General features: G+C 47.5%; 1 protein-coding gene across 1 annotated transcript in view; it reads right to left on the minus strand.

Annotated features, from left to right (window-relative positions):
* Nucleotides 1-302: 302 nt before the first annotated feature.
* Nucleotides 303-26,856, minus strand: part of AK5 (adenylate kinase 5) — a 3,278,219-nt gene continuing 3,251,665 nt past the window's right edge. Inside the window, exon 14 of the mRNA XM_069641673.1 lies at nucleotides 303-1,848. Coding sequence (XP_069497774.1) covers nucleotides 1,780-1,848 — 69 coding nt within the window. The 3' untranslated portion in view covers nucleotides 303-1,779. The remainder of the gene's footprint in view (nucleotides 1,849-26,856) is intronic.

Raw genomic sequence — 26,856 nt, forward strand, 5'->3', positions numbered from 1 at the left:
CCTAAATAACATTCAAGGTTTGAATTGACATGTGTAAAAGGAAATATGGTCCTTAAAGGGCCACGATAAGCTAAAAAAGAACCCAGGATAACCAAAATAAAACACGTATACGTTTTTTACCCCACACCAAAAAGATGCAAGAGAAAGAGAAACTATTTCAGCATTACACGAAATCAACCTACTGCAGGAACGCAGGTGCTTCATTAGCTTTAATGCTAGTAACATTTAATTCCACTACTTTTCTTGAAGACTGGTTCACGTCTACATCCAGCCCAGCGGTTACAAAAAGGAGGATACGCGTCTCATGTTGTACATACGTTTTTAATAGCATGTCTTTGTTACAAGATATTAAACTTGGAAAAATACAAATAATTTCAGTAATAGTCGAACTGCTGACAAAGTAAGGTCGGTCATGCAAAAGCGGGGTGCTGCAGAGTGGGAGTAACTGACTTCAGCTGAAGAGATCCTGGTCATCGCCCCAATGGCACAGCTGTGCTGGCTGATTCAAGCTGAAATGACTTCCGGCCTGTCGTGCTCGGAGGTGACAGGGACGCTTGGCCGGTTCCTGAAGCTACTTCACTGCAACATCAATACACCAAACAGATGCAGTCTTTTGTTTGGCGCCAATACCTATCAAATGCACCGTGCCACTGATATGGAAGCATTTCACCATTACAAGCAGGATGAATTAACAAAATTGCAATCCTTATAAACTTCTTTTTGGTACTTTTTTGAATGGAAGCATTGCACGGAATGATACATTATGTAAAATAATCAATATACCTACATACTAAAAATTAACGTCATGATCCCTCACTAATGACTATGCTAGATAGGACTGATGGGGTTTGTAGACTAAAACATCTGAAGAGCCAAAGTTTGCCAACATGGGATCTATATTAATGTATTTTCTGGATTCAGTTCGTCCTGTGTTCCTTCTTTACATGGCATGCAGCAGTCAGCACTGTGAGCCATTTTAGTTGCACCACTACAATAATTCCACTTTACCCACATTATGCAGACCCACTCCCAATAGCAAATGCATATAACAGTGTCCAAAAACAACACACCAAGGAACCGTACATGAACAGAACGAATAGTGTTCATCCTACCGTGCGAATAGGGGCATGTGTTCATCCCTCAAACTGATTTTCTCCCTTTTCCTTGAAGAATTTACAGAATTTAAAGAGACAGCTTAATAACACAGATACTCTTTACATGTGGCAGTCAATAACAAATCACCATTAGGATGAAGAGGGAGACTAAGGGCAAGGGTGAAGAGGTGCCAACACCACACCTAACCTGGGCATCACCGCAGGAGAGAGCCCCTTTTCGACTCTGTGCTGCGTTCCTGTAGTCTGCGCTGCGTCGGATGTAAGCTGGATTCTGTTACTTGGAGTAGCAGGCTTGACTGCTGACAGGTGTGACATCTGGTAACCCGTTTACACATTATAGTTCCCAAAAACATGAACCGGGCTAACCTTCTTGCCATGCTGCTTTTGGCCGATGGAGTATACACTATTTATAATGCAAGAATTGGCATCATCATTATGAAGCATTTGCAATGTAGTGCCGACATTAATTTGTTGTCAATGCATGACAGAACATTTCCTGACATTTAAATACCTCATGCACTAAGTCCAGATACCTTCTATGACAACACATATTGCTCTGGGCAGCTTCTTTGCCTTGGCTGCCTTTTGTCAATGATGTAACATGCCTACTGAATATACACCTTACAATTCATTGTTTGAAAAGACATGTGAGTGGGCCAGGCTCTCAGAAAATAGATTCAACCGAAGCACAGACTTGAGAAAAAATGTCTTCTGGCGTCCTTTCTGCATTAATCTGCAAAAGAAAAAAAAGGGTGTGAGCCTGCAGTTGAAATAACAATGAAGAGAATTTGAAGGCCAGGTACACACAGCAACTTTGGGCCAACATGACACAATCTTTGTGGATCAATCTAATTTCACCTTAACAATGCAAGCATTATATGCAACAACAAACAGAGAAAAGAAAAATAAATGCAACCCCTCTGGGGTCCTTTGGACCCCTAATGCTGCGCAAGCCTCAAACATGCCTTTTCAAAATCCTAATATGTCTGTGGGAGATTGGAACCGTGATGGAACTACTGAGGCCTGGGGGACATTATCTCCTTTGCACAACCCCCATTCTGGTCCTGGGGAAAGCCACACTCATGTGGGTGAAAATCCACACAATATAATTTTGAATTGTATATGTGAATGGTGCCCCACATTGACGAAAAAAACAATGAAAACTCACAATTAAAATTATTTTTTATCATTGATACACATTTTTGATGAGGATTCAAGTGAGAATGTAAGCACAATTGTTTCTCTTTACACTGTCATAGAGTGTAGAAATCAGGTTTAACCACCAATATAAGGCTGCATTCTATGATTTATTTACTTATTGGACATTTGTATGGCACCTATACACAAAATGCAGGTGCCACAAGACAAGATGGTGGGTGGCAGCGGCAACATGGGACTCACAAAAGTAGAACAACAAAAACGGTTATATTGGTATTGTGACAATCCTACTGTGCAAGTACATGAACAAGATGGTAAGTGCAGGGGACAGGGTTTAGAGGGAGAAGTGCAAGAGTTGGGTGCCCCTAGGGTGAGGGCGGGCAAGTGCTGGACAGGCCAAGGCGGCAAGAGCAAGGGGGATGGGGGAGATAGGATGGGTGAGGTGAATAGGGAGGACCAGGTTTGACTAGTCTACGAAAGGGAGTCTGAGGGCAAGTGCTGGCAAGAGATGCTGGGGGGGACCGGTAGGGGGCTGTCTGGCCCATGTATGACTCTGAAGGGACCAGGCCCCAGTCGCAGCAGCAGAGGGAGAGTTAGCACGGGAGGGGGAGAGGGAAGGAAGAGGAGAAAATGAAAGTCTTGAGAAGTTTCTGGAACATAAGAAGATCCTGCTCAAGTCTCGGGGTGGGGCAGGAGGCCGTTTCAAAGGGAGGAGCCACCTGAGGAAAGGGATCTACCTCAAACTCTCTGCTTGGAGAAACGTTTGACCTGCAGAGAGTGGGAGCCAGAGGACCAAAGGACGCTTGCCGGGAGGTATTTATGGAGGGAAGGCTGGATTTAGAGAGGTCCCAGCCCCCAGACAGCCTTGTGGATTACGCAAAGGGTCTTGAATTTGATCCTTGCGGTCACAGGGAGCCAGTGGAGAAATTTTAGGGCTGGAGAGATGTGGTCCATGGGTTTGAGGCTAAGGGTAAATCTCGCAGTCCTATTCTAGATTAGTTGAAGGGAGGAAAGAGGCAGATTGAGGAAGAGGTTGTTACAGTAGTCTAGTCTATAGAGAACCAGGTCTCTGGAGACGTTGAGCTTCCAGGGGAAGGTGAGGAAAGGCAGAAGGCCCCTGAGGAGGTGCAGTTGAAAGTTAGACTTATTTGCAAGGCCTGTGATGTGTGGAGAGAAGGAGAGAGAGGAGTCAAAGATGATCCCAAGGTTTTTTGCCTCACAAGTGGGTGAGGGGAGGGGACCCAAGGATTCTGGCCATAGAGTGGGTGGGGGGAAACAAGAAGCAGGGATACCAATGAGAAGGATCTCTGTCTTACTGGCATTAAGGCAAAGATCATTGGCAGATCACCACGCCTGAATAGCAGTCAGGCAGTCAGTCAGGATTCTTCTTTCTTCTTTTCAAGGTTTCCAGCTCTTGAGCCAATCAGCAAGCTTGGAAGGGAGGCTCTAAATGACTATAAAAAGTGCATTCCAAGGTTCCGTTTTTGGATGTTTACACACTAGCAAGCAGGCATTGGGGCTCATTATAAATTCGCTGGTCTGGAATAAATGCTGGTAATTCCAAAAACCCTAATCTGATGGGAGCACAGGCCCCTACAGCCAAATAAATGCCAGAATAACCGATAAATCCAGTAATCCCATGGGACTCCATAGAATGGGAATTTACCGGCGTCTTTCTCGCCCTTACAACCCGGTAATACTAGGATATCGGGCAGTGGAAATGGTACGGCAGTTTTGCCAGTATCCCACCAGAATTACCAGCGGGATACTGGCAAAACTGTAATGAGGGCCATTGACGGGCTCTGTCACAGGAAGCCCTAGACAGAGCTTCCCTTTCCCCCTACACAAGCTCTTATAGCATTACAACTCTTACCATCAAGCTCTATTGTGTTCGGCGACCTTCACCTTTGTTAGAGGCCCTTCCCTTCAGCTTGGGACAAGTCCAATTCTGGATTAGTTGAAGGGAGGATAGGTCAGGGGTAACACACTTGCCTTGGAAGCAAGACAGCGTGTGCAATACAGGTTCGATCCATGGGTCTGCCCTTTAAGTATTAAGCGCCTTATAAGTAACCAATTATAATAAGTGATTCGGGTGGCGGAAATCTATCACAAAATAGAGCCCTCCGATGCAGGCTCTACCACTTCAGTAAAAGACTGATAATTCCTCTTAGACAGGTAGTTCTAGGAGCAGTGGTCTCTGTCTCAGTTTAATTTTCCCCCATGAAACCTAAAACCACAACTTATTTTTTTTAATGAATCTCCTTCCTTGCTTGACATTAGAAATATATTATTTTGCTTGGGTCAATAAATCTTCAATCCTGGGACTATTAATGTTATGCTCTTGAGATCACATTTAATAATATTGTAGCTCATTCAGCATTAACGAAAGGAAACAGCATATGCAAAAGGTGAAATCCTATTAAACAAATGAGTCAATTTTCCTACCTATACTTGGTTGCTAACTAGGCCAAAAAGCTTTGTGGGATAAGTGCAGAAGGCGGGCACGTGGACACATTTTCTTTCTGTTGTGCTCCAGAGGTGTGTAACATTTTGAAGGGCCGTTTCCAAGGGACATATTGCCATCTTGGACTGTGTGGTGGACAACAGCTCAGCCGAGTTGCATCATTCAGCTATCCCCTCACTGCCCCCTTCACTTCCACTGCAGTGCCTGGTGATCCATGGGGGAGAAAGCCCTTCCAAAATGGCCGCTGCCATCTCCACTGACCTTTTCAGCACTCTTTGGACATGCCTCCAGAATCGAGCGGCATGATTGGCTGCCACTGCAACTTGTGGTGAGACTACCCCCCCAAGCCGGCAGGCGCAGCCGGCCCATTTTGACCAGTCTTTTCCGAGGGCCATCATGCCTGTCTTGGCCTATCCTGGACAGTCCAACACGCTGGCTGCCCCTCCACCATGCCAAAAGGAGGATCTGCATGCACCGTCCCACCCGCGCTCCAAGCGGACGAAAAAGATGCCTGTACGTCCCTCCTAACTTCACAAGGAAACCACCTTGATAAAATCTTGCCTTCTACTGTTTGCGATTATAACCCTAGTAAAATTGCATGTATAAGTCCATGCCATAAACACCTGTCCCTCCCTCCACCTATGTACTTCCTCCCTTCCTTGTCATTTGTTTGTTTGTTTATTTATTTATATAGAGCACCAAACCCTGAGGTATCAGGGCGCATTACCTTTTTTAAAAAAAAATAATTTTATTGATTTTATTCAACCAAACAACAACACAACCAAACACGCAGTGCATATATCAACAGTTCAATTATACATTTCTTAATTTTGACCACTGCTCCCCCCATCCCACCCCCCTTTATGAGCCTAATTATTCCGCACAGTCTGTATCTGTCGCTGGTGGTGGGGTCTCACTTTCCGTAGACTCCGTCAGGTCTTGCATTGTTCCAAACAATTCCGCTATTAACGATTTCCATGCCAACAGGGTTCCCGCTTCCTCCTCTCCCCCTACTGTGCTTGCCTCTTGCCATACCATGGTTTCCGCCTCTGCCCATTTCTGCAACTCCTTCCACCACACCTCCACCCGTGGCCTGTGGCATGTCTTCCATCCCATGGCAATTCTTCTTTTTGCAAGCACATATGCTATGTCTTTTAGTTTACCGACATGCTTAAGTTTCTGCGATCTGGGGAACCCCCCCCAGCAAGCAGGCCCAGGCTGCATCTATGATGATCTTTACCCCCTTTTCCGCTAGTTTCTGCGCCACCTCCCCCCAGAAACACTCAATTACTGGGCATGACCAAAACATGTGTACCATGTCAACCTTTTCTTCGTCACATTTGGGACATGCTTGTCGTCCAGCGTTTCCAAACTTAGATATCCTCAAAGGTGTCATATACGCCCTGTGCGTAATATACAGTTGTATCTTTTTCAGTCTTGCGTTTCTTGACACCTTCTTGTGGTATCCCACAAGACAGCTCCCACATCCCATCCTCTATTGGGGCTCCTACTTTCTCTTCCCAGTCTAGTCTCAATTGCGATAAATCCTTCCCAACCTTAGACATCACCATCTCATACAGTCTAGAGATCTCATGCCCCCCCTCTGATATATCATATATTACATCTATGGTAGAATCTGGTTCTCCTTCTAGTACTGTTTCGGGCCATGTCTTCCTGATTCTCTGCACCATTCTATAGTATGTGATATATTGGCCCGTGTGTAGCCCCGTTTCTCCTCCCAGCACTCCAAACTCTATAATAGTCCCGTCTCGCCAGACATCTCCCAGCGTTACCAACCCCACCGATTCCCAGTGAGTCCTAATCATAATCCTCAACTGCTCATCACCCCCCGCCAGTGTCGCTAGCGGCATCTGCGAGGAACATGGGAACGGGTTCTCCATCATCTGGCATGCCCGGCGCCACATATTCCATCCAAGCATCATCATCCTAGAGCGCTCTTTCATCTCTGTTTTGGGCAGCCAGATCATCTCTTTTAAATAAAATGGGGCGCAATCCTGTCCAAACAGCCTAGATTCAGGGGTCACTTCATCTGAGAGCCATTTGGCAACATATTGCAGCTGGCTCGCTACATAATAAACCTCATAATTAGGCAATTTTATCCCCCCTTTTTCATAAAAGTTTTGCAACTTCCATAGCGCCCAGGGTGCATTACCTTGTTACAAAAGAGATACATAGCCAGATAGAGCAAGTACAGTAGCTTTTTTGGTTCTTGCGTTGTTCCTACTTGCAGTAACCAGTTTGTGCATAGTCTTTCCCAAGCACTTTGCCAGCAAATGTCCTCCACGGCCAATCAGTATCAGGCCCGCGCCCTGCGCCCACATTAGCTTTCAGAACCTGGAGGTCCCAGCAACCCTCAATTACAAACCTCACTAGACAAGTGTTACCTAAATCTACCCCTTCCTTCCCGCACTCATGCACATCGGGACCCCCCTCATCCCTACTAACTGGCCCATACCCACCACTGGTGCTAAGGCCAGGAGCATCGATGGCACCCTACCCCGGATTGCAGAGCATAGCACCGATCGCATTGCCAAGACAGACCAGGCCCTCGATAGCAGCGTTAGCACAGAAATTTTAGCCTTTCCTGGCAGCCTCTCCCTCCCACAAGACACCTGAACTATAAACTCCCATCTGGGTGACCACACTGCCCTCATACTAGGATCTAGCCCTAAGCAACAAGCACTCCCCAACCTATCACTAACAGAAACACCCGTCGAGATGACCGCTCAGTTAATAGTTTAGGAGCCATATCTAAACCACTAGAACCGCCCAGCTCTAAAAACTCCCCCAGACCTCTTAACCCTCAAAAGTTAAGGAATCCTACCTCCTCTGAGAAAACTGTAACAAAACTCCTATCAATTCCCAAGCGCTTCAAAGCAAGTCAGTAGCCAAACTGTTACCTCCCAACCCTCCTATCAATCCCATACCCTCTCCTCTCTTAAACTGTGGTCTCATCAATGCAAGATCTACTCCGGCACACGTCCTCAACATCCATGATTTGATCACTACCCAAAATCTTGACCTTCTTGCAACCACGGAAAATGGCTACAGGCTACCACAGGCCCTCCCTTGTCCATTGCAATCCCCCCAAGATTCATGATCTTCCGCTGTGACAGATCTAATGCCAGGGGTGGAGGAGTATCACTCATAGCAAAAGACTCCCTAGCAATTAGATACTCCAACGCCACTTTCTCAGACAATTGTGATATCCTGTTTGTGGTATCCTGTGGTATCCTGTGTCTCAGACTCCAACACTATCACCCTCTATACCATCTACTGCTCCCAGGCCTGCCACCCTCCTTTGAAGAGAACCTCATACACCCTCTGGGTACTAATATTAAATCTACCTCCAAAATGATTCTATTGGGAGATCTTAACCTAGGATACAATGACCCTTCAGATCTAGCTGCATCTATACTCGCCAGTTCACTGACTGCACTAAGATTTCACCTCGCCTATGCATAATAAAGGAGGCATCCTAGACTGGATTGCTGCCCTAAACTGCCAGGTCAACATCCTTGCAAGCAACCCTTGTCCATGGTCGGACCATAACTTTGTCCACTTTACCATCTCGCCTTCAGCCCACTCCACACCTATTGCCATCCCCTTGCCCCCACCCTAGCTCACAGCTCTAAGAATATCACCAAAGAACGCATCGCCCTTCTGCTTAATTCTCTCGTACTGGAGCTACCCTTTACTACAGACCCTAGCACACTTGCTGACCTGTACCACAGGACTTTGACAGAGGCCATCGACACTATTACTCCGCTCAAACCACGCAAACTCAAACCATCTGCACACAGGAACTCATGGATTACCCCAAACTGCAAACACTTTGCTAAAAAACAGCTTGCAGATGCAGACTGAAATAAATCTCCCTCAGAAGCCAAGACAGTATTATTCTCCCTGGCCGCCAAACATTATAAAAAAACTATCCCCTCTGCCAAAGCCACTATCTACAATGCCTGCATTACCAATTCAAAATCCAACACTCATGAGTAGTTCACCATCCTAAGGGAATTGGAAACCCCCACGAAAACCCCAGTCACAATCTTGAAGGAGGATGGTTGGTGCACCAACATTCAGAATGCCATGCTTGTCAAAATTCAAACCTTACACAGAAAGATTGATACTAAGCAAGCCTTGTTTAAACTCTGACCATCTTCCACATTAGTTAGTACTACCCCCCCTCCTGCCCAAAGGATCTACCAATGTTCACCTTCACTGACATCTCAAAAGCCGATGTTAAGTCGATTTTAAAAGGCCTTAAACCTTCTTGTTGCAAAGGCGACATCTGCCCTGCAAGCCTCATCAAAGATTGTGCTGAGACCTAGGTACCCTTCATCGCCTCCTTCATTAATGCCTCCTTCATCACTGGCATTTTCCCCAACAGCCTTAAAGAATCCTGGGTTCCCCCTCTCATCCAACAACCCTTGCTGGACCTGGACCCCATGATTCCCACCAACTACCGCCCAATCACTACCATCCCCTTTTTACAAAGAATTCTGGACCAAGCAGCACATTCAAAATTATCTAGAAGCAAACCACATCCTAGGCATGTGCCAATCAGGCTTCTGCCCGGGTAATGGGACTGAATCAGTGCTACTTTATCTAAAAATTCTGATCGATGAGATTATGGATAATGGAAAGCCTGCACCATTGCTACTCCTAGACTGATCTGCTGCTTTTGCCCTGGTGGACCACAAAGTCCTAGGTCATCACCTCTCATCTGCGGCAATCTTTTCCTCTGAGGCCTCGACCTAGATTGACTCCTTCCTAAGTGACCGTGTCATCCGTGTATTTGCAGAGAATGCCAGTGCCCCCCCCAGCACCCATTACTTTTGGTGTACCGCAAGGATGATGTGTATCCCCTACTTTGTACAACATTTTTACAAAACCACTCTTCATCCCCCTAGACTCAATCGGCATATCTTACACAAATTATGCCGAATGCACATACTACTTACCCTCTCCAGCAATTATCTTCAAGACTCTACTATCCTAGACTCCATCTACATGTGTTTAAATTATCACAAAACAGAAATCCTAATGGTGGGCACCCCATCTATGATCAAGAAGTTCGATCCACAATACTCCTCCTTTAATATTGATGGCACTTCAATACCAGCTTCACCTTCTGTGAAGACTCTGGGAGTGTACATAGATGATACACTATCCCTTTAAAGTGCTATTGGCTCCTCAGCCGCCTACACAACAAAATGGATCAATTCAGCCAGACCCTTCCTCTCCCCTTATAGCTGCCTCACTATAGCCAGCGCTACAATAGGATCAAGACTTGACTACTGCAATGCCCTCTTTGTAGATACCTCGGCCAACAACATCAAAAAGATGCAGGTTATTCAAAATAGAGCATCCTTGAACGTCCCCAAATTGGAGCACATTACAGCAGCAAGAAAAAAAGGCCACTGATTCTCTGTCCGCGAGCAGATTCTCTTTAAAACACTCTCCACCACTCACACATGCCTTTCTAACGATGCCCCACCCTACCTTGCAAACACATTTGAAAAAGCCGTCTCCTCTAGACCGTCGAGAGCTGCCTACGCTCATGGTTTTATCCAACCTAAAATCAAACGAGCCAAAGTGGGAGGCTTCGGCTTCCCTGCCATTGCTGACAAACACTGGAACCGTCTCCCTCCTTCCATAAGAGCTGAGCATTCCTATTGGACCTTTTGAAAATTGCTAAAAACACTTCTGTTCACCTAACTGGCCGATGTCTAATGCTTGCCTCATTTAACGGACAATGGCCGCCCCTGCAAATGACACTGGTAGCCTCTTTACCTGGAATGTACCACTTTGATATGTGGTATGCTATGTATTTATCAATATGTCTGACGTCTAACTGGTCTTGTAACAGCGTCTTGATGCCTCCAGACTTAGCGTGCTTTATAAATGTAGAAATAAATAAATAAATAAATAAATAAACATGGATCTGGGAAAAGGAAAAAACTGGGACCACCTTGGGGAAAGGAAGTAGTTAGCCAAGAAAGAGAGGTTTGGCAGTCATGGAACACATACTGTCACCCGTGCACAAAGGACCTTGATTCACTGCCAGACAGTTTCAGGAGGGAAATGGTGGAAATGGGATGCAAATTCCTTAAGAAGAGGTGTGGTGGCAGGCAACTCCTGACCTATCTCATTGCTGAGTAGTGGCATGTCCAAGGAGTGGCCTACGGGCTACCCCTGGAATCTGATTGGCCTCTCCAGGTGCCACTCCATTATCCTAAACTATGATCTTTATGTGTGTGTGCGCTCATACTTCATGCCACCCCTGCATAAGTCAGTGCTTCACTTGGACCACCCCAGTCAAAAGACTAGACACGCCACTACGGCTGAGGAATCATCAGACAAGTTGAGACCAGAAAAGAAAACATAATTGTTTCTGCAATTACCAAATGGGAATTGAACACTAGACAAGAAAGTAAACTCCTCTACGGACTGTAGCCCCCGGCCCTTTCTGCTCTCTTTAAGGTGCTACCATCCTGGCAGGGAAACATAGACTTTAGGAATTTAAGTGCCCTACAATTATTTCTTGGAAGTAATTGTAGATGCGTTGGTCTTTGTAGTTGTCAGAATGTCACAATTCGTATGTAGAAGTTACTGACATAATCAGCCATGGTACCTTGGGTGATCTGAACATGGGGCGTCAACCTGTTGGAAATCCTTGGATATGCCAGTCAGAAATCTCAATAAAAATCTTATCTAGAATTGCCTCTTTTCTCCTATCACCCTAAATGATCAACTTCCTTACAGGCCATTGGGCCTCATTAAAATGTTGGCGGGCACAGTATGAATGGTGCCGGTAAGGCACCGGCACCGTTCATACCGTGTCGCCGAATTACGAGTTCTGCTCGCGGGTGTCTGACAGCCCGCCAGGTGTGACCTGGCAGGCTGTGCGGCACCCGCGAGCAGAACTCGTGATTGCACCGGCACCGTAATCAACGGTGAGGCAGAATGGGGAATGGCAGCCCGGCAATACCGCCACCCGCGAATGGGCAATTACCGGCCCATTCAACTTGTAATGGGCCGGTTATTGCCCAATCGTGGGTGCCAGTGCGTGTTGTGAGTTTGGCGGTAGCTGTGCCTGTAAAACAGGCACGGCTACCGCCAAGCTCATAATGAGGCCCATTGTCTTTATGCTTTTCAGTAGCCTTTACCCTCTGCTCCTCCGGATGCCAGATCTCTTTCCTCCTTTCCTCGACATTCTGCAATGCCCTGTTCTTCTCCTCTTCATTCCTTTCTCTTACTGTTTATGTGATCTTCTGCTATTCACCTTCTCTTTTTGCTATACTTCTCCTCCTTTCTCAGCTTATAGTTTTCTCCCTCCTTTAAGCTATACCTCCTTTCTTCTATCTACTTCTCTCTCTGGTGATGGTCTCTCTCCCTCCTCTAAACTGCTCCTCTCCACCCCTTCTCTCTCTCTTAATGGCCTCCCCGCCCCCTCAAAACTGCCCCTTTCCTCTGGCACCTTCTCTCCTACCTTCTCTCTTTGATAGTCTCCTCATCCATTTAAACAGCTGCTCTCTTATTTTTTTTTAATGTAAAGCGCAAAACAGAGCTTGGGGGCATAATGGCGCTGAACAGGACAATAAACATCCAACATAAAAGAGAGAAGACTAGGAAAGCAGTGAAATGTAGCAGAATTGGATACTTTTCAGTCCTCGTTTGAAGCTGGAAAATAATGCACACGCCCTCACTTCATGGGTAAGAGCATTCCAGAGTCTTGGGGCTGCGTTTGAGTAAGACCCATGTGCTACACATACATGTTTGATCTGTGGGGTTGCCAGAAGAAATGGTTTATTCGAACACAGTATTCTGCCAGCTGGTAACCAAGAAATGCAGTTGGACAGGTACTTGGGCCCTTGCCCATACAAATATCGATGTGTGATGCACTGGGCACGAAACAGAATCCTATTGCTCACTGGGAGCCAATGCAAGGCTCTTCTGGTTGCTGAAAAACGGTCTGTTCTTTGCAGCCCTTCCACAATGCGTACGGCATCATTTTGGATTACCTGGAGCCGGAAGAGCTCTCCCATGGCGATGCCCAGCAGGAGGCTAGCACAATAGTCCAACTTGGCCCCTATAGAAAGGGACGAAGCAGAGCCAGCAATTTCAGGTGGTATGACTCGCTGGAGACCAAGCTGTTAAGTTACCCCTAGAGATTTAGCCTTGGACTGGGCCTTGATGGTACAACCTGCAATATTTTTTTTTTAAACTTTTATTTTCTTCGGCAGAGGTACATAACAGGCACATAAATGGAGGCATTTAATGTACATAACAGGTATGCTTTGGAGCAGCACATTGGTCACAATACAGAAATCGCAGCAGTGTCAACAGAGCATCACATAAAAGGATAGGGTATGGGAGTTCATGATGCAGGGATAGTTCCTGATTCGGCAGGGGACAAGCCAGACCCGGGTGTACTTTCACCTTGATTGTTAAGAAAGGTGTTGAATTCGACCCAGATATTCTTGGGGCGAGAGTGGGTGGGGAGCGTATTTAGATATTCTTCCTCACAGTTGCGGGACCAGGTGAGCAATCACGGTGTCCAGTCAATTGGTCGACAGCAAACTGGTCGACTGCAATTTGGTCGACACCATTTGGTCGAATGCCAAATGGTCGAATTTTTTTTTTTTTTTTTATATATGTGTTTTGTCGGTTTTCGTGTGGGGAAAAAAAAAAGAAAAAAAAGAAAAAAAAGGGGGTTGGGGGGGGGGACCCCCCCAAAAAAACCCAAAAAAGGGGTAAAAAAAAAAAAAAAATTCGACCATTTGGCATTCGACCAAATGGTGTCGACCAGTTGTCCTGTCGACCAAATGTTTTCGACCAATTGACTGGTAACCAGCAATCACAGCCACTTCTGGAGGACTGGGAGGGAGGAGCTTCTCCAATTCTGAAGTATACACTTTTTAGCTATCATACAGCTTATGTTTAGGAATTTAGCCATGTGTCTGGTATCATCTGTTCTCCATGCTCCAAACAGAACTACTAGGGGGTCGGGATCAACTACAGTATCAGTAATTACAGCAAGTGTTTCTAAATAACTTTCCCAAAATTCAAGCAATTTGCCACATGTCCAGAACATATGTAAGTGATCCGCTCCTTCCGCCCCGCAGCGGGGACAGGGGTGCACAGCTGTGTGAGTGAGCCTCGAGGTCCTGTGTGGGGTATAGTAAAGCCTATTTAAGAGTTTATACTGCATGACGCGGTAGCGAAAGTTGAGGGAGACCTTTTGAGTGTGTAGGCACATTTTTTCTCAAATCTGAACAGTTATTTCCAGGCAAGGTGGGTTTAGTAAGGGATACTTGGACCCCCAAGTATTTGACACCATCCGGGGACCAGCGAAGAGGGTATTCGGTGGTGGGCTGTTGGGTAGATCTAGTGAGGGGAAACATCTCAGATTTTGAGTAGTTAATTGTGAACCCGGAGTGGGTGCCAATGTGAGTAATGTCTCTCAGTATGGGGTCAAGGTGGGCAGTAGGATCTCTGATGTATAATAGTACATCATCCGCATAGAGGGATATGATTTCGGGGTTATCTTTCAATCTAATTCCCTTGCGGGCATGGCGTGCGTGGATATAATCTGCCATTGGCTCTATTACTAGGGCAAAGAGGATCGGGGGGAAGGGGCATCCCTGTCGGCTGCCCCTGAAAAGTGTGAAGAGATTAGATGTTAATGAATTAACACGGACTCGCGCCACTGGGGAAATATATAGAAGTTTAATGTACCCAATCATGTTTGGGCCAACGCCCATTGTCTCCAGCACCAACCACATGTACCTCCATGAGACCATATCGAAAGCCTTCTGAGCATCTAGGGTGACCACCACAGCCTGCGCATCCTGGTCAATACGGGACATTACATTAAACAGGCTTCTGATATTGTGGGAGGTGGAGCGCCCAGGGACAAAGCCTGCCTGGTCCTCGTGAACCAAGTATGTCATGATGGGCAGAAATCAATTTGCTATGATCTTGGCAAATATTTTAGTGTCAAGGTTCATGAGAGAGAGAGGTCTATATGACCCACATTCGTCGTCGGGTTTACCAGGCTTGAGCAGTACCGTGATGGCAGCTTCACGCAGGGAGGGGGGAAGGATGGAAGTGCGGAGTGATTCGTCCCAGACCTCGAGCAGCTTGGGGGCCAGTATAGCGATGTGTTCTTGATAGAATTCAGTGCTAAGCCCATCTGGACCCGGCGCCTTACCCTTAGGCAAGTCTGAGATGGCCGCGACTATCTCGTCCAATGTGATCGGGGAGTCAAGTTGGTCACGAGTTAGGGGGGAGATACATGTGGTGGGGATCTGGTCAAGGAGCTCACTGATGTGCTGTTCGGTGTGTTCGGTAGGCTGGGAGTAGAGAGACCTGTAAAACTCAGTGAACGTGTCCAAGATTTGTTGGTCCGCCCATTGTACGTTGCCCTGCTCGTCTTTGATGGAGGTAATCTGGGCTCAGCCAAGTTCCCCTCTTACAAGTGTCGCTAGTGTCTTGCCCGGGATATCCCCCTCACCATAATTCCGGGCGGCCTGTGGGCGGGCGAAGTACTGGACTTCGTTGGTAGCAAGTGCATTGTACGTCTGGAGTTCTTTACTGATTTGGGCGAGTATGGCAGGGTCATCACCAGAGGGGCACTGCAGCTCTAGTTGCCTCAGTTTGGCTTCGGAGCGACCAAGGGCAGCTCTGATTGCTTTCAAAACCCCAGCTTCCCTGGAAATACACATACCCCTAATATACCTTGAAGGCGTCCCACCTGACCCCAGCAGACGTGGCCTGGAGGGAATTGTGCTCAAAGAAGGATTCAATGTCGGCCAGTATTTCAGCCTTGAACACAATGTCCTGAAGAGCTTCGGATTTGAAACGCCAGGTACTGAACGTCGGGACAGGTGTTCCCAGCTTAACAGACAGTGTGATCGGGGCATGGTCTGACAATGTGCGAGGTAAGATCCGGGACCCCTCGACCCTGCCCAAGGTTTCACATGATACGAGGAACAGGTCTATCCTGGATGAGCTGTCGTGCACCGACGAGTAAGAAGTATATTCTCGCCGTTGAGGGTATAGCGTCCTCCAGACATCACAGATGTTAAGTGTTCTAATGTGGCCGTGTAGCTTACGTGCGGCGCCGGACAGGGATCGGGTAGCAGTTCCAATTCTGTCCAGGACAGTGTCTAGGATGAGGTTCAGGTCTCCCCCCATAAAATCTGAACCCCCACATAACCTAGTAGTATGCTGGCCACAGTGTTGAAAAACTCAGGACAGTCTACATTGGAACAGCAGTTGTTAACAAGCAGATACTCCTTGTTGACCAGCGTGCAATACAGTATGATATAGCGCCCTTCGGGGTCTATGTAACTTTTGTGTAGTACAATTTTAATAGATTTATGGATCATCGTGAGGACACCCCTAGATTGGGTGGAGTAGGAAGTGAAGTACCTAGCGGGGCCCCACGACGGCGCCATAGTCGTTGGTATATGACCATTGGAATGCGTTTCTTGTAGGAATAGAATTTTACAGTTGTGCCTTTTAGCACAGGGCATGATTTTACGGGCCTTGGTATGGTTGCTCAATCCCCGGACATTCCAGGACATTATGGCGGTAGACATCTCAGTGGTTAACATTTCATCCCATGGCACCTGTCTAGTGGACATCCCAGGTCGAGCAGCCGTGTGGGCTCAAAAGGTTGGAATTTAAAGTGTGCTCGTGCCTCCACAATGCATGTGCCGCAGTACCTCGTGTGCTTTTTTTGAATAACACCCTATACCCTCCCACCACCCTCACCACCAACCCAAGATTAGTAGTGTGAACATCACCCACCCTTATATGCACACAGCTGAGCCTTCCCCAACTTGGTCCAGCCTGTGCAATAGCCCAACTGGGGCTAACCCATAACAGAAGTGTATCGAAGAACAGTGCAATCGCAGTGGGGGGCGCCATTGCCGTGCACTAGCACGCTTGGAACCATAGTGGTTCCGTTACAAAACAAGCAGTATTAGCGGTCATGTAGTGCCTGCCCCTGCATCTTTAAGTGAGGAGTAGGGAACTGCAAATGAAACATGTGAGCGTTGCAGTTTGAACATTATTAACGGTAAGTATGATTAAAATAAACAGTTAGTATTGCAATATCTCAGTGGCATGCATCTCCAAGATGCTATATGACGTGTATACAGCCGGAGCAGTGCAGAAGGGTAAATAAGGAAACATGGTTGGCTGCAGGTAAGGTCAACGTTCAGTAAGATTCTTAATTCACATATGAGTGGAACATTTAGATTGCGCGGGCCAACTTTAGAGTTCAGTCATTGTTCATGAAGTCATTAGCTGGAGGCTGCGGGGGAATATGTGCCTCTATGAACTTCACCGCTTCAGATGGCACTGTAAAGAAATATAGTTTATTGTTGAATGTGAATTTCAGGCGCGCAGGGAACAGTATGGCATAGGGAATGCTCCTCTCTCGGAGTAATTTTTTCACTCAGAAAAATTGGCGACGCTCCTGCTGTACTCCAGTCGAGAAGTCAGGAAAGATTCTGATCACCTGTGATTCCATTCTGAGCTCCCCCTTTTCGCGTGCCAGGCGGAGGATCAGGTCACGGTCTTTAAAGCTGAGAATCTTCGCAATGATAGGTCTCGAAAAGTCTCCAGGTTTGGGGCGTGGAGAAAGCGCTCTATGGGCTCTCTCAATGGTGAAGAAGGGGGACATATTAGGATTGCCCAGTAAATCTGTCAACAGGTTCTCAACTGCCAGTTCGAGCCGGCCCTTCAGCGCATTCTCCGGGACTCCGATAATGCGTATATTATTTCTCCGCGATCTAGATTCGAGATCGTCACATTTGGCTTTTACTAACTTCATATCCGTGATCAGAGTGGACACTGTGTCCTGTAGTGTAGTAATGCTGTCCTCGTTAGTTCCGATCCTGTTTTCAGCTTCCGTGATTCTCGTTCCCTGTTGATCAAGTTTAGCTCTGAGTAACGCCACATTTGCATTAATGTCATCCAGCCTTTCATGGAAGGCTGCAAAGTTTCTGGCCATTGATTCCATCATTACCGTGAGGTCTGTGGCAGGTGCCTCAGCTGGAGGCGCGTCGTCCATCTGGTCGCTTGATGTGTGGGCCGAGTCAGACCTCGAGGTTGCTTTAGCGAATTTGTCCATGGCTCCAGTTTTGTTGGTGTTCCTGGACCTGTTGGACATCGTGCTGATAGTCAGCAACCACAGCGCTCGTGTAAGCAGTCCAGGAGAGGGCAGCAACACCACACGCGTCTGGGGAGCGTGGTTATGGTGCCCAAGTGGTTCCAACGTGATGATTATTGCGCAAACCCAAGCAAATCACAGACTCTCTGCACCAAGAGCTTAAGGTACGATGGGTTTATTCAGGAAGTGGCCATTCCCCCCCCTCCAAAGAGACAGGGGAGTTCATACATGGAACAGGTAGGCCCGCGTTTCAGGCCGTTAGCGGGACTCCGTCTGGGGATTGACCCGAGGGCCAAGTGGCCGTGTAGCGTGGCCAATGTCAAGCCCCCTTGTCAAATCCCCAGCACTGGGGCACAGTGTCAAGCAGCGAAAGCCGCCATTGCCTGGAGTGAGAGAACAGGGAGAGAGGTCAGCTGGGGCAGCACACAGCGTCCGCACACCAGGGCACAGTTATGGCAACCGGAGCAATATCCACATATGTTGGGAGTGTCACGGGGCCACAGGATCACAGGGACTAGGCCTCGCTATGGAGCGGGCTGCGGGAGTTAAGGCAGGGGGACAGCAGACAAGATTGGTATATAGTGGCTCCCCAGCTCCTCACCTCTGGCGCAGCACTCGACCCGGGCAGCGAGTAGCAAGATCGCCGGGGACTCCCCAGCTGCCAGTCACATCAGAGGGGGGGCCAGGTGCCACGCCGCAGAGCAGCCCCCAGCAGCCGCGCGGTCCGCGGCTCCAGTTCAAAAAGAGGACGCCGGCAGCAAGGACCCCGAGCGTCGGCGTAGCGCAGGGTCCCGTCCACCAGCAACGTCCCCGGCCACGCAGAAAGACCGCGCGCTCCACAGGTCTCTGGGTGGCCAGGTCCAGGAATGACAGCGGGGGGGTCAGGCAGGTGCGTGGCACAGGGCACAACGGCGAGGGGCCCCAGATAACAACCGGCGCCACACGAGACTGCCACGGGCCTCCGCTGCCACCAGGGCAGGCCCCTGTCCAGCAAGGAGAAAAGGCAACAGGGCCGTATGTTGGCTTCGGAAGTCCGAATCGGGGCCAAACTTCACACGCAGGTAGCCCCAAGTATCAGCAGAGCAGGGAGACGGGTGTAGAGGCGTAGCGAGGAGGCTGACCGCAGATGTCCATAGATGAAAAGCGGCAGTGCTCGGAGCCGAAGAGCTAGGCAGCCATCTTGCCGGCTGCTCAACAGCGCCCCCAACCTGCAATATTGAACTGCTGGTATTTCAGGCTTAGCTTACGCAGTTGTGGTTGTGTCCCCACAACCACAAGCTCAGTTTTAGAGTCATTGAGTGCAAGCTTATTTGCCAGCATCCAGGTTTGAATCAGACCATAGGTGCAATTGACAGTATCAGAGTACAAGGCATAGTCCCCAGAGAGCGGAACAAGGCTTTGTGTGTCATCAGCATAATTTTTCATAAATTATTCCAGCTGCATCCAACTGATTGAATATTGGGAGTGTAAAGATGTTAAAGAGTGTTGGTGACACACATGAGCCTTGTGGAACACTGCAAGTAACCAAGAACTCCTCTGCCCTAGACTCCTGAAAGAAGACTCGCCTTCCGGTCTGATAAAAATGACTTCACCCAGCTTGCAGCTGCAGTGGAAAAGTATGCTTGTGACATAACTTGTCTGCAAATATGGAATGATCAACTAGATTGAACACCGTGGACAGGTCCAACAGCATCACCATAGCCATGTTATCCTTCCCCATGATGATAAATATGTTTGGTTTTAAGTTGAGGAGGGTTGATTCTGTGCTGTGTGCCCGCCGGAACCCTTATTGTTTCTGTCCCAGAACATCATGACACTGCACAAACTCCTCAGTTTGAAGGTGCGCCACTGTATATATTATTTGTAATTGGCCGGTAATTACCTGGTATGCTAGCATCCAACAGGGATTTCTTAATTAGTGGGGAAACCCAGGCCTGCTTGATGTCAGTGGGTACAGAATTTTCCCTAAAGGATGTGTTTATAAATTTGGTAATCAAGTGGATAAGCTGCGGGGCGCAAAGCTTGATTGCGAGGGCTGGGCATATGTCCCACTTACAATTTGTAGGCTTTAGTTGTTCTAGGACTTCAGCCAGGTATTTCTCGCTAATGGGTTGGAACTCAAATCTTGGGCATTGATCATTGGCCGTTGATGGTACTGAATCCATGGCAGCCGCTGCCCCACCTCTTCCTGTCACTTTGCTCCTTCCTGCTCCACCATACACAGCCCAACCTCTCTTGCTTTTATCTCCTGACTTCCACACTGCTTTGTTATCCCCATCTCCCTCCATACCTCACTTCTAAGCAGATGGTCTAAGATTTGATTGATCAACAGCTAATCAGGATCTTTCAGTCAGTGCAAGGACTACGATATTACCACCTCTGTTTAGCATGCAAGCAAGCTGTGTGGGGGTCTGCTAGCTGAAGCTTTCATCCGTTTCCCCTACTGTTCTTCTTAAATATTGTGTTTTGTATTGTATTTCACTCCCTTGTTCCCTCCCCTCGTCCTGTGGGTGCTTTGAAAAATTATTTTACTGGCTGTATAAGCGCCTTACAAGCAAACAATAAATAGATAAATTAATCCTTCACAGGCACCATCTTGGCTTCAAATGCCCTGGAATTATGTGTAGCATTGGCTGATGTGAAGTGAGATGCTGTCTGATTCTAAGCAGGTAATGAGTGAGGATCTGCACTAAACAGGCTTCTGCAATGCTGTCACACCTAGGCTTGTGAGCGTGCACACAAACACCACTTCCAGACTCCTTTTGCTTTAAGTACTGTGTCTTTATCCTCGGTTGCTGATTGACATGGGTGCACGCTAGTACGTGTCTGTAGTTTGGTCAAGTCATTGCAGTCCAGCGCCATCGGGCACAATCTGTGCTGCATTTGCTCTTTTCAGTTGAAGTGAAGTACCCGACATTGGGCCTCATTACAAGGTTGGAGGTAGCCATGGCGCTATTAGCGCCATGAATGCCTCCAAAATCGTTCGGACTCCGGTCTGGTGGCTGGAGCAATTACCGGTTCATTCCGCGGTCGGCGGGACCGGTAATTCCCCATTCACCAGAGCCATTCCCCATTCCCATTTGAGCCCCCATAGGGCTCAATGGGAAGGGGGAAGGCGGCAATAACGGTACCGCAAATTGCGATACTGTTATTGACCCCGGCATCCCCCGGCGGGTCCCGTCATTAATGCCTGGTTAAACCAGGCATTAAGGAAGGACCCGCAAAGGGAACTCGTAGTAGGGCGGTACGGGATTACCAGCACCGGTGCCCTTACCGGTGCCGGTAATCCCTTACCGCCCACCTGGTAATGAGGCCCATTGTCTTGCTTGCATTTCCTTCTTTCGTCTGGTACAAAGGAACGCTTTGACTCTCCATGAATCAACTCAGGGCTAGCTTTGTAGGCAGTAAGGGATTCTTTGAAGTCAAAAGCGGGGTCAGAGATAACATGCTAGAGATGAGCTGGGGAGACTGGGGGATCCCCCTTATACCTGGCCTGGGGCCTAGACGGGTGGATATGGCACTTTGTCACACCCATCTGCCAGACAACCCCAACACACCAGCTCAACACTCAGTCGCTCGCTCACTTAAAAATAATTATTAGAAATGTACGTGGCTTCTGGTCTTCAAAACCATATCAGGCAAAATTGATGGTTGGAGAAACAGGTGGACCTCCCATATACCGAAAATATGTTCGGGTGGTTAGTTACTTTGCCTTGACGTTTGCTAACCAGAAACTGTTGGTTGTGGTACAAAGCTCTATGCCCGCCCCTTCTCAACCCATCAATCGTATTTTTCCTTCTGGGCGATTGGCAATCCTCTGCGCAGTCTGTCAACCCCACTGAATTTGGAGTTCACTTGGACAGCAGGTGCATTCTCTTTCCTTCTGTCTGCCATCGACCCATGATATATGCTTGGGATGGCAGGTGGGTTTATCCTTTGCAAGCACCCATCCACATCACCATCATACTCTGCCTGATTCGTCCACTGCACTGAGAATAGAGATTTGAGGTGTAGACTGCTGGTTTCACTGCCAGCCCCTATCAATCATTTGTCAGGTGGTGAGGTGCCCTGTCATTACATACCCCAAGGAATATGTCTGCAGCATGGTTGGCCACTAGTCCACACTGTCCTTTCCCACCCGCAACTGAGTTACCCTTATGCCCTTTCTGCATAATACCTCAATCAGTATTCATCCTGTGACACAGGGATCCCTGTCAACACAAGCACCCATCAGTGCATCCATCCCACAAAACCACACAGCTTGATAACAGTTTATCAAATTAATAAAAAAACAGACATATTACAGGCACACATTACATGAACAATATTTTGGACTTTAGTACCACATACATTATACATTCTATCACTATACTCTACACTCTCCCAAGAATCCATCACCGCATTCATCCACCGAAACCACACAAGTTTGCTGCAGCTTATCAAACGAACTAAAAAAATACACATATTACAGACACAAATCACATCAACATTTTGAACCTCAGAACCACATCAATTATACATTCTACAATATTCTGTACATTCTCCCAAGCACCCGTCACTCCATTCATCACACGAAACCAGACAAGATTATAGTTGCTTATCAAATGAACTAAAAAATACACGTTACCAACACAAATCACATGATAAACATTCTATCACTACATCGTACATTTTCCCAAGCACCTGTCACTGCATTTATCTTAAATTCGCCCCAGATTAAAACACATTCGTGTGCCTCCCTATTGGATAGCTCTGCTCAATAAGGCTGCATTCCCTGTGGCTTTGGCGTACGGCAAATGCCATCATCTAACATTTGGACCAGTGCTAAAAATTGAGCAAATGCGTTGATAATACAAAATGGAGCAGACAGGTTTTGTCACAATCCATTTGACCTAAAAACGTTTGCACTAGGGTACACATTAATCGGACTGTTACATGGTACTATGTTTCCTGCATACCATAAAGCAAAGGTGTTTACTATGTTTTTGTTCATGTTGCAATGCAGAGTAAACGTAACAGCCTGCTTCAATTTTGCCCAAGTGAAAAGCGTTTTAGAAAATACCGATTGAGGCTAAACCTGTTTGCTCCATTCCATAAAATCCAAGCAGCAAAATTGGTGCTAAATTTGTTTGCGGCACTTTTTTGCACACGTGTTAAAAAGCTTTGATAATCTGGCCCAAGGAGTTTTCGAGAGAGACAATCCTTAAGGTCTGATTGAACACTTATGGAGTAAAAGTGCTCTTAACATTCTATTGGGCATTTGTGAAGAATTTACTAAAAAAACCTCATCAGGAGTACATTTGCAAAAGCGCAGTGTTCCATGACTCATGAATATAGCAGTGGTTTTCTGTTAAATCCTATGGAGACTAAAAGCATCATTTTACAACCCATGGCAATTGCATTCAGGAGACCACCAAAGTTAACACGTACGTGCTATAGAGCCCCCTCTGTGCAATCTCAAAGTTCCTTGAGGCGGAGTGAACATGACAAGAGTGTAGAGAAACACCTCTACGGTCATACCAGAAAAAATACAACCGCTAGGGAAAAAGGCCCAGCACACCTCGCTTTATTTCCACAAAAATAGAAATGTGCCAGCAAAGCACTCTGGTGCCACGGAACGTTATGCCACAATCATACGCGCAACAATTTATGAAGGCACACAGCATCATCAGTTACGTAAATTACATAATGTACAACTCTGCATGGATGGTTGGTGGAGACCCTATCCATAGGCTACCTGCTCCATAAGGGATGCCAGGCCATTGGTCCCAGCCTCTTCTGTCCATCTTTTTCCATGTGGGTTCCTCCTTGCGCGTCATCAGGCATGAAGCTACAATTAATTGGCAATTATGTAAAGAAAAACAATACAGGCTCTATGTCTAACCTTATGTTCACTTGCTACTGCAAACATGGGCTAGGCGGATACTTCGAGGCCATCGCTTTTAACAAACTACAGCTCAAGTCCAGACACGTTGACACCCTTGTTTAAGCTATGTTGTTTTATCACTCCCAGCAACTCGCAGCACAAATCACGTGACCTATGGTGAAGGCAACTGATCCCTGTTTTCAGATCTTTTCTCATCGATTGGAGGTTTAAAAGTTTTATGGTTGGTGGTCTGGGACTGATTGGTACCTTGGAATGCTAGGGGTCCTGGGATGAGGCATCTGAGTGCTATTACTTAGAGCTGGGACATGGAAGGTCGGTGGCTCATGCCCTCCTTCTTGTGGGATCGCTTTTCACGGAGAGCTCTCAAACCCCCTTGTGCCCTTGCAGAGCACATTCATTCTGGGATACGAATGCTGGCAACATGAAACAATGATGGCTCTATGCATCTTTGTAGCCCTGGTCTTTCTCACCAGTGCCCACGCTACAATCTATTCCCTGTGCTCGATTGCAGCACAGCATTTTATTGCACAAGCGAGGATAGGGTTTGGGAGCAAGATGGATGTCATAGCACATAATATATACATTATTTACAGTATAATTTTGTACAGGTGATGACAGGGTCTGGGATCAGGAAGGCGGAATGACAAGGCTGCGGTGTTGAACGACGCAGGTTTGCAGGAGACTCTGCCCGATTTACACATAACACGTTTGTTATGTCCACACTATAAAATCTGAGGTTCGGACCCTCTGCGCCAAAGCCCCCGCAGGAGAAGTCCATGGTGTTGAATGACGCAGGTGTTTGGCGACAAAGGGGTCTCCGGCGCAGACAATGAGTGCGGGCGACTAACCATCATGCCTGCGGCTGCCAGGTAAGAAGTTGGGGAGTTTGCTTGCCTGCTCTGCGCTTCTTAGACCCTCTGACTGCGCCTCTTCTGACTGTGTCCTTCCCCTCCCCTGAAACCTACGCATTTGCCCCTGCCCCATGCTTGGTGTACCCCCTTCCCCTGTGAGTGTTAACTTGCTGTCCCCTCCCACCCCTCCTGAGCTCACCTCTCGCACTTCCTTCCTGTCCCCCCTTGCACCCTCTACCTGCGTTTCCGCTTGCATTCCTTGATCACGTACCCATCCATGTCCTCTACCGCTGCCTGTTACGTGCACACCCTCACCACTCCATCCTCGCATCGCTCACCCTGTGCCTCCCTGACCTGTGTGGACCCTCGCAAACTCTGACTGAGTTGCCTCTGCGCCACTTGGATCCTTGATTCCACTGGTGCTGCGCGTCTCCTGACTTGCGCGGTCCCTCACAATCTTTGATCGCGTGTGCTTTATCGCCCTCTCAATCCTCGGGCACACTTCAGCCCACGTGGTCCCTCGCAATCCCTGATTGTGTGGCTCCTCGCACTTTCCACCTTGGTCTTGCTCACAGCTGCGTGTCCCTGACTGCGTGGTCCCTCACAACTCCTGATCGCGTGTTCCTCTCACTTCCATCCTTGGTTCGTTCACAGCTTCACGTCCCTGTCTGCGTGGTCTATCGCAACTCTCATTCGTGTGTTCCTCGCACTTTCCATCCTTGGTTTGTTCGCAGCGCTAAGTTCCTGACAGCGTGGTCCCTCACAACTCCTGCTCGGGTGCGCCTTGCGCCTTCCCTTCCAGCCTCCTGCACCCATGCAGCACCCCCAGTGTCCTTGCCCCCCTGCAGGGCCTTACCCTCCCCTTCCCCTGCCCCGTCCCACATTCCAGTTGCTTCCCTGCCCCTTGGTGTATTCCTGTTTCTGCTGTGCTCTTCTCTCTTCTATGTTTTCTTCCTCATTGACAGCCCTGTTTTTGCATCATACTGCTCTGTGTTCTGCTATATTCTTCCTTCCTCTAGGTTTTCATTTGTCGACTGCTCTGTTCTTTGTATATTGTTCTGTTTTTTTTCCTCATCGACTGCCCTGTTTTTGCATTGTTTTGCTTTGTGTTCTGCTGTATTCTTCCTTCCTCTAGGTTTTCATCTGTCGACTGCTCTGTGCTTTTGTATATTGTTCTTTGTTCGGCTGTGCTCCACCCTCTTCTAGGTTTTCTTCTTAGCGACTATTCTGTTTCTGATGCCCTGGTAACCTGATTGTTGTTTACCGGACTGCCTTGTTTTCTGCCTTGCTCTGCCATCTGAGCTCTTGTCTACTTAGTTAAATTATTTGCTATCTGTCTTGTCCATTTCCATCTCGTCTGCTTGCACCTTTCCTTCTGTCCTCCCCTAGTTTCCCCTCCATCTTCCCCACCACCCCTCTTTCCTCTTTCCCCCACCTGCTCTAAGGTGCTCTCAGTTTTTCCTATCTTTTCCAACTGTTTCTCTATCGACTATCATGCTCTCCTCGCTAAGTCTGGTAGGAAGAAGTTCAAAAAGGATATCATGGTCTCCAACCCAGGCCTCCCTATTGCTGTCACCTTTACTAGTGCGTCCTCCAGACAGACCCTCACTGATATCCTCTTGGTCGTTCCCTCGCCAGACCTATGAATTCTTCATATGGTCTCTGTGCTCTCTCCTTTCTCTTCTTCTCCCATTAATGGGAGACCTTATGCTTCTATTTAGACTCAGCTCTTAACCTCAACAAGCAAGTAAATGCCACAGCGTCAGCAACAAGTTACACTTGTAAACTAATTCATGCATGTAAACCATTTCTGTCCACTGACAGCTCCATCACTATTGCACGGGCATTAATCCTATCAAAACTAGACTACTGCAACACACATTACCTAGGCACTAGTAAACACAACACCAATAAACTCTAAACCTTGCAATACAATGCCCTTAGAACAGCATTAGGCATTCCCAAAGGACAGAACATATATGACCAAAGAAGAGCTGCCAAATGATTGACCACCAATGACAGAATCAAACTTAAAACCCTGACCATTACACACAACTGTCTCGATAACAAAGCACCTGCATACCTCACAGAGAAATTCACGAAGCATACATCTGAACGCCCCATCAGAAAGGCTCAAGCCAATAGTATCAGGATCCCTAACTTCA

This window comes from Ambystoma mexicanum, chromosome 1q (genome assembly GCF_040938575.1).
Source record: "Ambystoma mexicanum isolate Mex_15411 chromosome 1q, UKY_AmexF1_1, whole genome shotgun sequence".
Taxonomy (NCBI): Eukaryota; Metazoa; Chordata; class Amphibia; order Caudata; family Ambystomatidae; genus Ambystoma; species Ambystoma mexicanum.